At 39.4% G+C, this 14253-nt stretch overlaps 1 protein-coding gene across 1 annotated transcript in view; it reads left to right on the top strand.

The window, feature by feature from the left end:
• LOC311266742 (calsyntenin-2-like) overlaps window positions 1–14253 on the top strand; it is a 151844-nt gene that overhangs the window by 100962 nt on the left and 36629 nt on the right. The window contains exons 4-8 of the mRNA XM_084369264.1: window positions 2685–2796; window positions 3018–3114; window positions 7637–7786; window positions 12583–12768; window positions 13502–13759. Of these exons, the coding sequence (XP_084225390.1) occupies window positions 2685–2796; window positions 3018–3114; window positions 7637–7786; window positions 12583–12768; window positions 13502–13759 (803 nt within the window). The remainder of the gene's footprint in view (window positions 1–2684; window positions 2797–3017; window positions 3115–7636; window positions 7787–12582; window positions 12769–13501; window positions 13760–14253) is intronic.

The raw sequence follows: 14253 nt of genomic DNA, 5'->3' as shown, positions 1-14253 counted from the left end.
TGGCTATCTGACATGTTTGTGTCTCTGAAACTTTCTTTATGTTGCCTAAAAGCTCAATTATGAAAATGATGATTGTCAGTTCTTGTATTAAAGCTGTCACATGCTGCTAATTATTTTTTATCTTTGAACGACTCACTTGTTTCGCTGTCAAAATAAGTCTCATTTAAAGTGGGCGGATGACATGACATAAAAACAATAATTTATATGAAAAGTATTTAAATCGAAGTTCCAAAGGCAGCTGAAGAGAAAAGAGTCACTTTCTCAAGAAAGTCTCAAGAATCCTGACAGCGTATGAAAAACAGAGGACAAAGCATAAGTTGTGCCTCAGAAAGACAGCGGGATATTTGCTCAACATTACCAGAGAATGCACCCTTAAAAATGACCTGAGTCTAATTAACACCTATCTGACAGTGTTAATTAACTTAACATTGCAATTACTAAACAGCACACCGCAGTGCTAAACTGCATTATGCTGATGTCCTTGATGTTTTTCCTACCCACTTTTTCTTTACAAATTAACATTTAAATGACTGAAATGTAATTAGGAAAAAATTAAATGATGCTTGTGCACATTTACGTGTTAGTTTCATGCATGATTCCCATCGAAAACAAAAGAGGTCAAAACTAATTTGTCTAAGTGTGGTTTCAGGAACCTGCAAAACAGAAGACTGAGATGTGGTGGAAGTGTAGTGTGTGTTTGTTCGTTTTGGTGTGTAAATGATTCATGCTAACCAAAAGATTTGAAAACAGCCCAGCAGATCTCCTCAGCTGGCACCTGCGACACATCTGCAATAGCTGCGATTTCTCCGATGACATTTTTGTCCTTTTTAAGGACCAGAAATACAAGTCTCGTTCAAGTCTCGATAGAGGTGAGTTGTTGCAGGAAGATGACGGTGGAAAGTGTATCTTGGAGTTTACCTCGAGGAACTGCCGGCGATAATTTATTTCCAAAGTCGCAGCTGAATATTTATCTGCTTTTGATAAACAGATAAACATGAGGCAAAAACTGTAACGACTCAACACTTGGAATATTTCAGAGCCAAACTTCTCCTTGAATGAGACTGTCTCTGGCTACAAAAAGGATCTATTTATTTAACAAAAAAGTCTATCTCCATAGAAATCCCCTGTGTAGGGATTGATGTTGTCAGACACTGAGATTAACAACCTCAGCCTGTCAGTGGCAAAAACAAGCACTTCAAGTCAACGTTACTTTGACGGTCGGAGTTGCCCCTAAGGACAACATTGCTGCCGTGTTGCAGTTGCCAACTGAGGCGATCTACTGGACTGATTTCAAAGGTTTTGGTTGGTATGAATATTTTTCAAACCCAAACATGTAAATGTAGGACGCAGCTTTTAAAATGACGGAATTCCCTTTTAATCCCACTGCAGCGCTTCAGCCACTTGTCTTGTGTCTGTAGATAGAGAAAAGAATAATGAATAAATGACAGGAGACAGACTGTAACTTAGGCAAAGATGATATATTATTAAAAAAAACTTTATATTTTACACTGAAAGTTATAAAGAAAAGTAACTTTAAACTGTAATTAGATCTCGTCTTTGCTGTTTTTTTTTTTCTCTGTAAGATCTCTCAGTACGGCAGCAGTGACAGCTGAGACTTGCAGTTCTCTTCTCAGGATATGTCCCCCTAATGGCCCATCAATATCATCTGTGTCCGTATGTGTGTGTGGCAGAGCTATGTGAATGAGATTGACAGGCAGGCGGACTGGCATGGACAGCAGCAAATCAAACCCTCTGGTGCTTCATTCGGAGAAAAGGAGCTGCTAAAATAAGCTGCTGCGGGCTCGGTACTACAGGGAAGAGGAGAGAGAGATTTATCAGCTCAGGGATCGGTGATGAATTTCAGCGGTTGGATGATGAATGATGCACGGTGCTCTTGTGTGTGTGCGTGACATTATCGCTGCGTGACATTCTAAATAGGCCTCATTAAGCTAATGTCATTAATTAGCCAGATGTGCTTCTTCAGATACACCGTGAGTTGTTGTCAGAGAAGGTCACTGGTGAGAAAAAACTTTGTGATACATCTGAATTATTGCTTCATTTATATACTTTAGTGCGCAAATGTTATCAGAGTGCGTCGTTGATATCTTCTGCTGCCACCCCCGGCAGATGAGATTGTGTGTTTATGTGGAGGAGATATTGAAAGAGAGGTAGAAAGATAAATTAGGACCCTCCCCCCACCGCTGTGGATGTGTCTGTGCCAGTAGACGAGCCTGTTAAATAAAACTTTGATTAGCATTAAATGGTAATGAGAACTCACACAGAAATACCAATAAATAAACAAGACCTCACCTGTATGTGCGGTACTTTTTCATCAATTCTTCTCAAACCTGTTTTTCAGGACTAGATCTATAAAAAAAAATCTTCAGGCAACTGTTTTCCTCTCATTCTCTCTGCCTCCGACTAACCAGTGTTCTTAAGATAAACAGTGAAATACTTTTGGTCTTAATTCATTTTAATTATCTCTAATGACCTAAAGAGATTTTGCCTTCCCTCCTCTCTCCCTTCTTCCATCCATCTCTTCTTACATCGTGTCCTTTCTTTTCCCTCTCTCCATCAATCATTTCCACTCCACTTTCTTTGCTTTCTTCTTTTCCACTTCTCTCCTGCTCTGCTTCCTTTTTCTCACTCCCCGCTCCCCCTTTTTTTTCCTTCCATTCATTCAGGGCGGTGGTTCACATCCAGGTGGACGACGTCAATGAGTTCTGCCCTGTGTTTCGAGAGCCACTGTACAAGGCATCAGTGACAGAAGGGAAGATCTACGACAGCATTTTGCAGGTGCTTAGATATTGTGGTTTAATGTTAATATTATTTAGTTGGCTCCGTTACATTTTGTTTTATAGCTAGAATCAGCCTGACGGATGCTTTTGCAGGTTAAGATGGTTTAATAGTGCCACAAAAGATCAATCAGTCAAGAATGTGTGGTATTGTAGCGGTATCTTTGAAGTGTTGTTAACAGCACACCAGATGTTGACCAACTGGATGTTGTCATGTTTCAGGTGGAAGCTTGGGACCAAGACTGTTCACCACAGTACAGCCAGATCTGCAACTATGAAATCGTCACTGCGGGGACGCCATTTGCCATAGACCGCAATGGTAAGTGTGTTGGAATCTGGCTCGTGTGAAAGAGAGACTGGAGTTATAACTTGCGATGTGATTAGGAGTGATGTATGTGTCAGAAGGAGAAGGAGAAACTAGAGACAGTTTCCAAGCCTGGAGGCTTTTCTTAATTGGAAAATTTGATTGAAATGACATATCTGTTAGAGGTGTGGCCAATGTGCCCTAACCCTAACCCTAACCCAAAGTACATTTTATTGAATCCCTTCAAAATTGTTCCCAGATATATTATATGAGTCTGGAAAGACAAACTGTAAACTGTACTGTTATCATTTTACCTAACCTGAAACAAAGAGACCCCAAAACCCAAAAGCTTATTTCTGCTAAATGTCAAATTTTACTTCCATTTTACTTTTTTTTTTCTGAAAGCAGTAAAATTTGTACGTTACTAGACTTTCTTCTCTTTGCTGTTTTCAGAAAAAAGCTACAAAATGGGACTTTGTGGATTGACTGTTTTAAAATGCTCTTTCTAAAATGAAGTCTGAACTTTTTACCTCTGCTTTAAAACAAACATGAACAAGACGCCCTTAAAGTCTGCTACTGGAAGGATCATGAACTTCATTATTTGTTTTAAAACTTATACTTGAGATCTGTGGAGCATTTCAGATACATTACTAGCAGTGCTGTTGCCTCACTTGAATTCAAACCGCATGGTAAATGTCTTAATTAAAGCTAAAAGCCATTCTTCGGCTACTTCGGCTATTTGCATATGTACTTTCTATGATCTAAACCAGCTGAACTTCGTGTGAACATGAACAAGTCCTGACTAAAGATAGACATGAGAGAGCCAGCTCAGACCGACTGAACCTAGAGATGAATCGTGGAGCAGGGACTGAACAGAAACCAACGTTGTGTGAAGAAATGATACAACTGTGGTTGATTTTGAAGCAGTGAAGTCACATTCGCGTGTTTGTATTTGGTGGAAGATGACAGATTTTGAAAATCCACAAATTGGTTATAAAACTTTAACTTTAACACAGGAGCACTGCGACAGTCATCTTTTTATAGATGTACACCAAACAGATTACTTTGAATACTCTTAGAGAAAAATGAAAAGTTAAAAAGCAAGTAGACAACTGTGGCTGATTCCTCTTTTTATTGCAATAGTGTTGTGCTCCGTGAAGAAGTTTTTTCATCAGTGTGTAGCTCAAAAGTTACTTGACAAAGATCCACCTAACTCTGACAGCCTCTTTTCATCTTTTTTAAATTTTCTTTTGTTCTTTTGTGGGTTTACACCAGTCCTCGTTCACTGGTGGAGTGTGTTTCATTTCTGATTGAGAGCTATTCTGAGCATATCTGCCTATATAAAATTTCAGCTTTGGGATTTGCGCTGCCTTCTTCCCGAGCTTCTACATCCACACTGTGCTGATCTGAGTGCTGCGTAATCCAAACTGAAGGGAGACTGGAGGGCTTTGTGTGTGTATGTGTGTGTTGAATTGTACCAGTGGATCAGACAGAAGCACACACTGCTGTCTTTACTGTACGCACCCCCTCCTCTCTCTCAGGGTTGTGCTTATTATTTTGTCTCATTGCTTTTTGAGTTTTAACCTCCTGGTCTTTTGCTCTCTGTATTTTACAGTAGTCAGGCTCATTTGATTTGATTTCCTCGCAGGCACAATAATATTGGTTGGGAGAAAGTCGAAGACACAGCACATTGTTTAGACCTGCTTTATTGAACGGGGTAATTTTGTGCACTAAGGGAAGATAAAATACAGAATTAAATGGGCTGTACTGCAGTATGTGTCTCTGAATCCAGATATCAAATAAATTGAGCATCTTGAAACAGACAGTGAATTAAGGATAAGTACAGTCAGAAACACTTCCTTTGTTTAAAGTGAGAGAAATCCTGTATGGCACTGAATCTTCTTAGCAGTGCAAATAATAACATTTAACTTCAATAAAAGCAAACACAGGGTTCAGATTTTAGATGTTGCTGTTCAGACAGTTGCTACAGATGCAGAGTTTGAGACACCTCTTTGCTATGGTTACATTTAGAGCTGCAACGGTTAAATTAGCCATCAGCTATTAAATTCATTGCAAGCTATTAATAGTTTTGAGTAATCGTTTAAGAAAAAAAGTCAAAATTCTCAGACTCAAGCTTCTTAAATGTGAATATGATTGCATCGGTGAAAGTAAAATCCTTCAGTATTGGATTGATTTGATTGCTACTGAGTGTTGCTGCCTGCATAGACACACCTGTAGTTAAGGATGCTAAGCAGGTGATTTATTGCCACATATACTCTATATTTACCATGAGGAGGGTCACGTGAGTAGCTCTTATTTCTGCAACATGATTTAATGAAGAAAGATTGATTGACGTCATACTGACATTTTTATAAATAGCTTTCTGGTTTACGCTGGGTTGTGAGGGAATGTGGTTTGTATAGAATTTGCTTAACTAAACTGAACTTCGTGAGTGAAATGTCTTGTTAAGTTGAAATATCAGCTCAGCTGTTGTTGTAATAATAGTTGATTTCCAGGAGCTGAACTGTTAGTGTTCACACCAGCTGCGGATCAAACAGTCACTGTAGGAGACTTCGGTAGGAACTGTCTGACTCTGACCCGCTCACCTCTCTTCCTCTGACATTTCAAGCTCAGCTCTTGTCTTCTCTGCACTGCTGTGCTCTGAGCTGATTTCTCCTGTGCTCACTGCACCTCCTCTCCTCTGATCCGCCCTCTTTTTTTCCCCTCTTTTCGTTTCTTTTCCTCTCCACTCTCCTCTTCTCTTCGACAGCAATCAGAGTGACAGCCTTTTATGCAGCCAAGCCTCCGGATGCAAACAACAAAAATAGCTTCAGTTGTCCTCACAGGTCCAGAGAAACACTGTGACGGCAATGACTGATGCGGAACGACAAAATAAGAATACGACATTGTTTTGAAGTCTGTTGTTTATCTTGAGGAACATCTGTATATAAATAATGTGTTTAATCATCAACTGGAAAAGATTTTAGTCCTGTTTTCTTTCTGCTTTAATGTTCTACAAGATGTACGACAACCTCACTGCTGCACTGTTAATGTTCAGCTCCGTCAGTAAAACATGCTGTAAGATTGTTGTTAGTTAACGTTGCTCTTTTATGGAGCTCTACACACTTCTACAGTTTTTCAAACTGCTTAAATACATTTACTATAATCATACTGCAATTTTCCTGTAAACACTTCAAGCCCACACATCTCTGGCCAGACATCATGAATCACAGTCTGAAATGATAATTTATACAAATCCATTTTCCATCAACTTTAATCACCATAAAATATACAGTAGACCATGGATGCATTATAAAAACCATCAATTGATATTGATTAATGCGTGTATGAACTATAGCCGACTGCAGGATGGAGTCTCTTTACAGTGACAGTCAGGCAGCTCCGCGTCTCCTCTGAAACGTCTGTATTCTCACCATGTTGCTTTATCATAAGCTATGAGGCTTTTTATCTCTGGCATTCACATGCATCTTTGGGGATCCGATCACAAGGGGACAGCTCGTCAGTTAACACCTGGTGTCCTGACATGCATCTCAAGTTACCTCCTGCGATCGTGAACATTATTTACTCGAAGAAAGATGAAAGAAATTAACGTATAACATATGCCGAATTTACAAGAAGGCCCACATAATTGAAAAGTTGTCAGAGACGGCGTTTGGTAAAGTTTATAAAGTTCCTCCTAACTCAACAGCTCACATAATTGAGCGATTTTAAAAAGGGAGTCTGGGGAATTTCTCTCCCTCTTCATCTCCCTCCTGTTTACTGTAGTTGATGCGGCTTCTTCGACCTTTAGTATGTTGGTGTTCAAGCGTGCCATCTGCTGTCGTGCAAAACAATCTGAACATTTTGTAAATAGTAGTTGAGAGCTGTTAGATATAAATTATCCTGGCCATTCAAATTCATACACAAAACATGGATTTCACACATCTACAATGACGTCATTATATAGACTGACCCCTCAGAACCCCCAACTATGACTGACTTCTTTCACCGTGTAGTAAGTACAGCAAAGTAAGCAAGTACATGCTGATGAGCACATTCACACATTCATTCGTTCACACATTACAGGAAATGACTGAGAGAATCAACACTGTTAAACATTCATTACCATTGTTATGCCACAGTGAGCTTCAGTCTTAGACTGTAGTAACCTCAGTATAAAACCAGGACAGGTTTATGAAAATCCACAAGCCTGTAGCATCTCCTCTATCTCAGGCTGCTTACACCGTTACCCTGGTGACAGGTGTAGATAATCCATCATTGCAATGTTACATTGACTGCTTACAAAGAGGCTTAGATATTCAAATTCAATACAAGGTTACTGGACCTTGTGTTTCCAGTTAAAGGCTTCAAAGACATATTTTTGTTTTCAAGGAGCCATTTCTTTATTGCAAAGTCAGTTTCAATTATTGCTTATCGGGAAGTGTTTCTTGCTTTATTGGTGTCAAATAAGCGCAACAGTTTATGTCTCTCTATAAATGAATAACGGTAATTATATTTCTGTTTTTGTTCCCTTTAGGTAACATCAGAAACACAGAGCGGCTGAGCTATGACAAGCAGCAGAGCTACATGATTATGGTGACAGCCTTTGACTGTGGTCAGAAGAGAGCGAAGGAGGATGTGGCTGTGCATATTGATGTCAAGCCTGTCTGCAAACCTGGATGGCAAGGTCAGAGATAAAGAGAAATACTTTCAAAATGCCTTAATGTGCCTTGCAATAATTGACATAAATTGGCTCATTACTATGCAGGCATAAAGTGCACTGACATATTGTTTAAACAAACTTAGATATAAAGTAATACCATCAAAATTAAAGCAGACATTTCAGAGCAGTTTTTGAGCACATCCTTTCCCTCGTGGGAATTCGATCTCATTTTAGAACGAATGTCTCTCGAGGAAATCAGAAGACCTGACAAAAACCTCCAGAGGGAAAGTTGACTGGAGTGTGTTTTTTTCCCCCTTCCTTTAACATGCTAGCAGCTTGGCATTCGAGCCGGCCCGTCTCCCCGTTGCTTCACCTGTCAGCACTGACAGCATCTCAAGAGTCAAGCTCACACAGGAATGAAAGAGGAAGACAGAGCAAAGATAAGAGGAGGGGGAGAGGAGGAAGAAAGAGATAAAGAAAGAGGCAGAATGAACAGGCAACTCAAGGGAGGAAAGGGAGAAACAAAGTTACAGTGAAGGAGAAAAGTGATGCTTACTCTTACAGTCTGAAAAAAACAGTGACCTACTGTAACCAGGGTATGTGTTACTGTGTGTAGTGTAGTTAGTAAAACATCAATCTACTGCAGAGCTGGCACTTCATTATCTGAAGGCATGTGTCTTAAACATTAAGTAGTACGATTTTTTTAACAGTTTCCCATCATATTCTCATGAAGCTCCAAGATAAACTGAGCCGAGGATGAGAGAAACAACTCTTGTTTAATCATGAAGCAAATTGTTCTCCGCCAAATTCAACATACACTTAAAAACCATATGGAGGGTATTTCATTTTCAAAAGTAATTTGGGGGAATTGTAAGCCTTTATTTCTGACAGAGATGGCAGGAAATGAAGGAGACAGAGATGCAACAAAGGTTTCCAGCTTGAGACGTAGCAGTTTAACCCTTCTTTTCTGCATTAAAGTTTAAAAATGACTTGACCTTTGTTATATACTTTGTTGTGAGTTGTGAACTTACACTTTCCCAAGTGTTTCCAACAATGTTTAGACCCAGAAAAAATCTGTAATTTTATTCCGGGTACTGTCACTGTTTTATTTGGTCACGTGTTGATATAACTTCTGGGGGAGAGTCAACACTAAACATCACGTGAATAAAACTTTTAAATACACTACCTTTTCCAAGAACATTTCTGCCTGAGCCATTTAGATTTCCATCGGTAATGGTGGTCGATTAACAATGAAGACAACTCCCACGATCCCACACTACTTGGCTCTTTTGTTTTGTTTTGGTTGAGACACCCCTAGCTGCAGGAATGACATACTCAGGCTTCCCTTGTGGAGGGTATATAAAAACCTCTACAGAGTTAGGATATGAGGCTGTGTCACTTCAATTTTACTCGATACTGCTCTTAGTGCGTCATTTGCATGGTTAAAAAAAAATATATATATATATATATGGCACAATGCTATAAGTGTTCATTATACAGTGGGTACTAGTTTCAAATGGAGGTTTCCCTCACGGAAAGCGTGATTCACGCGTTGCGTGAAATTGTAGGTCACATTGTAGCCACTAGGTGGAAGCATCGTACTGAAATGCAGCTCAAAAGATTTTGGGATAATTCCACGTTTGTATTTTTCATTAAAATATTCATGAAAAATATTTTTTCCACTAAAATCCCCAAAAAACTGGTGTATCTCATTGTACCAGCACAACAAGACGGCGTTGATTTCGAGTCGATGGCTCAAATGACCTGGGAGCTATTGAAAAAATCGCTGTGATTTTAGTGGAAAAAAATAGTTTTTCCACTAAAATCCAATAAAAACTGGTGTTTCTCATTCTACCAGTATAACAAGACATGTCGGCGTTGATTTCGAGTCGATGGCTCAAATGACCTGGGAGCTATTGAAAAAATGGGGCGGTGTGTTCGCTAAAAATGGTGATTTTTCATAAAAATGTTCATGAAAAATATTTTTTCCATTAAAATCCAATAAAAACTGGTGTATCTCATTCTACCAGTGTAACAAGACATGTCGACGTTGATTTCGAGTCAATCGGTCAGACGACCTGGGAGCTATTGAAAAAATCGGGCAGTGTATTCGCTAAAAATGGTGATTTTTCATTAAAATATTCATGAAAAATATTTTTTCCACTAAATAAAAAAAAAACTGGTGTATCTCATTCTACCAGTATAACAAGACATGTCGGCATTGATTTCGAGTTGATGGCTCAAATGACCTGGGAGATATTGAAAAAATCGGGCAGTGTATTCGCTAAAAATGGTGATTTTTCATTAAAATATTCATGAAAAATATTTTTTCCACTAAAATCCAGTAAAAACTGGTGTATCCCATTCTACCAGTGTAACAAGACATGTCAGCGTTGATTTCGAGTCAATCGGTCAGACGACCTGGGAGCTATTGAAAAATCGGGCAGTGTATTTGCTAAAAATTGTGATTTTTCATTAAAATATTTATGAAAAATAGTTTTTCTACTAACAATACTACTTTAATCGTAGAATGGAGCTCGCGTGAAATCCTCCAAATGAAACTAGTACCCACTGTAGCTTAATGGGTGTTTTTAAGCTACCGTAAAGTTAACTCAAATGTGCAATATCTCGCTCCATCCCTGGAGGCATCACATGATTTTGTGCTAAGATTAGAGAAGATAATTTGAATTGAAATCCGTTTTGTACAAAATTACTTGAATGCCAGTTATTTTGGATTTAGGGACACTCACTGAGGGAAATGTCAGAATATATCACAGATGGATGGAGGTGCAGAGTGAGAGAGACTCCAGTCTTCATTTAAATGTCATCTCCACGTGCAGTATAGCTTTGAGGGGCCGTTGATTTTAGCACAGTTGGCCTTAAGAAACAAAGTATTCAACAATTTAGAGGACGTGTGCTATTTTTGATAAGAAATATATGAGTTACAGACTGTAAAATCAACAAAATGCTAGCTATACCTTCCTCTTGCTAAAAAATATACAATTATTTTTTAGCTTCAGATGGGCACACAGCGTTAATGAAACACTTGCTATTATACCCTGCTAACAGCCTCATCAATGTTGCATGATTCTTTGCATTTTGGCTCATAAAAGAGGTCGTTCTCCATAATCCTATTGTAAATCCATTAACCCATAGTAGCGCCATTTATCCATGAATAAAACATAATGCAATGATGCATTCGAAGATCAAGTCGTAGGTCCATGTAACCTTATTCATCATCTGTGTGCAAAGGTCAGCAGAGCTGCTGCAGCTGTTTTTTGAAGAGGGTGCCTTGGCATTAATAGACTCTAAATACATTTTGCTCCACCTCACCTCACACTCCTCCTCACTCCTACCTGTTCAGTTTTTCTCTTTGTAAATGTTTGTCTCAGGAGACTTGATAAAATGTGGTGTCAGCTTCACAAGAGTTGCCAGTTGTCCACCTACACCCACACACTCACAGGCGCGTTCACTCTTTCCTGTACACAATGGAGCTTGTGAAATCGTTTTCACCCCCGTGATTTAGGGATTCTCGTTCATCGAGGATAAATATCACACCTGGGTAATGAAAATATAACATCTGGCAACAGGACTGACAGTTACGAGGAGGTCAGCTCCCCTTTCTACCAGGCCTGTCATGTTAGTGGGCCCTTTCAGTCTCCTTTTGACATGACACCAAGATTTTACTGAAGAAATTCAAAATGCCAAAGTTGCCAACCTGTGTGGTCGCCTGTCATTCTTTCAAGGCCCACATGCTCATTATGAAACCACCTACAGGAGTACATAAAATGTTATGTCCCACATCTCTGTGGAGTGCTCTGATTATGCTTGAAATATAGAAGAAAAGAGAACAAGATCAGAGGACTTGTGTGTGTCCTACGGGGAACAGGGTTTAATGAGATAAATACGCTGAAATAGATTTTTATTAAATAAGTTCAAGCACTCAAGTGCGCATATACATACTAATATGATTGAAGAGGCTTCTGTGTTATGTCCTAAGTCGGTCATCCTAAGTTTTTGTTAGCAGACTCCATTTCTCCAACGTTAGCTACTGTTGCTATCTGTTAGCAGAGCAGAGAGAGCAGGACAAGGCATTCAAGAACGTGCACAAAGTCACATCCTTTGGACTAAAAACCCAAGTCCTACACAAAGAAGTCCACAATCCAGCAGCATTAAACAACTTAAACAAATTGTCCACAGACTTGTATAGGCAACCAAGAGCCTTTCAGTGCCTCAATGTTAAGACAGAAAAAAAAGCCTATTCCTAAACCTTTTCCTAAATTTAACCTCACAATTAGATATTAAAAACAGACCAAAGCCTGCTTCTACACACAGCATCCCAGAAGATGAATGAAGACGATGTATTTTAAAAGACAGGACAAAAATGGCCTTTCTCACCATCATAAAAGCTAGCGACTGCTGTTTCTTAAAATATGTGAAATACAGAGTGGTGTAAAAAGAGACAGGTCAAACAGAACTATCTCATGATGGGTAGAAATTGCCAATTTTGTTGTCAGATCGCTGTAAAAGTACAACATGGTAATTATGCTCGGATCTCCTGGTGTGTGTGTACGATCACTTTAGAGAGAGAGTGAGATAAAGTAAGTGAAATGTTCAAGAGGACTAACAGGAATATGAGATCTCAGACCAGATATCTAATTTTTGAGAGGTGAGACAGATATGAACCACTCTTCAGATGCCTTTTTACATATACTGTAGTACTGTAACAATGACATCCTGTGTCATTTATTTCTTATGTAATGTAAAAAAATGAACTATTCCCTTTATACAAACTGCTAAACAAATTTTGACCATGACAGGTTGGAACAAGCGGGTGGATTATGAGCCAGGGACTGGAAGCAGGCAGCTGTTTCCCAAGATGCACTTGGAAACGTGTGGAGGTCCCCTGTCCGGCGTGAAGGCGATGGTGGAGCTGCAGACCAATCACATCGGGAAGGGCTGCGACCGGGAAACGTACTCTGAGAAGTCTCTGCAAAAACTTTGTGGTAAGTAGAACGAGAGAAAACATAAAGAGAAAAGTTGTTGAAGTACGCAAGTATGAAAAGGTGAAGAGTGGAGAAGAAACTGATTGAAATGCCTCGTTGAAATAGTGAGGTGCTGTTTAAAAGTCGAGGACTAGAGAGCGCAAAGGGTAGCGATAATAATGAGAGGCGAAAAACGTATTTCAGAGATGAAATTAGCTCTTAACATCTCACCATCTGCAGTCTAATGATACCCCGGTTGTCATGCCATTTTAATCCTGAGGAATACTTTTAAATAATGTTCATTTTAAATTGAATTTTCAAACACCTTTTCAAAAACTGTTAAATGTTTCCATGGCTTCACACTGTAAAATATACAGTACATACAGAAAATAAAGAATATTTCATCTTCATCCTTATCAAACTGATATCAAGTCACATTTACAATCACAGTCAATGTATGGTTGCAAGTTGTTAATTATACTGTGTCTTCAAAAATGTGTTAAAATTAACTTTTTGTGTTTTTCATGTACGTAGAAACAGTTTGTAACCATTGTTATGTGACATGAGCACTAGTCTCAGATGTCAGAGTTATATTTGTGACATGCTCACACATTAGGTTGTGAACGGATGTCGGCAAACCTCTGTTAAAAAACCATGTAGAAATAAAGAAAGTTCTTGAGAAGCAGTTTCTCTGGAGGTTGATTCTCTGTACAGCCGTCTTGACAGCTCTGTATCGTCTGATTGGCACATCCAGGTGCAGCATCGGGCAGCACCGACCTCCTTCCTGCCCCCGGCCCTTCCACGAACTGGACAGCGTCTCTGCTAACTGACAGTGGCCGAGACAGCGATCTCATCTACAGATTCGACGGACGTCAGGCCGCTAATGTTCCAGATCATGTCGTGCCCCAGAACCTGACAGATCAGTTCACCATAGCAACGTGGATGAAACACGGGCCCAGTCCAGGACTCAGAGCTGAGAAGGAAACCTTACTGTGTAACTCTGACAAGACCGGTGAGGAAACTATTTCACGCATTCCAACTGTTCAGAAGCAAATTTTCATATTAAAAAAGTGAAAATAAACCAACTAGAGCAAAACGTTTTCACTGAGATTGTCTTTGACCCGTAATTTCCTTACATTTCAGCAACATCTCTGCTCCTGCTCTAGGATACTGAAAACTACTTGATTCTTGCAGCTCTCTGACTGAAAACTTTCATTTCCAAGTGTCCTCAGTCTTAGAGACATACTAGCAACATGACATGATCAAAAACATCCTTTCAAAATAACGAGATAATTAAGCCAAAACTGAAGCCCACAATGGCACAAATGCCCTTTGAAACTTTAAACTTTTTTTCCCCAACTGCACGTCTGAACTGAGCTGCCTGAACTGTGTAATTAAGCAAGCCATCTGCACATTGCACGCTCTCACAATGGTCTCACAGATGGCTTATTAGCTTAGAAAATGTGTAGTCTGATCTTGTAATGCAAAACTGCAGAGTAGTTTGTG

This window comes from Pagrus pagrus (genome assembly GCF_965226575.1).
Source record: "Pagrus pagrus genome assembly, chromosome: 12".
In the NCBI taxonomy this organism is placed as follows: Eukaryota; Metazoa; Chordata; class Actinopteri; order Spariformes; family Sparidae; genus Pagrus; species Pagrus pagrus.
This window is presented reverse-complemented; position numbering and strand designations above follow the sequence as displayed.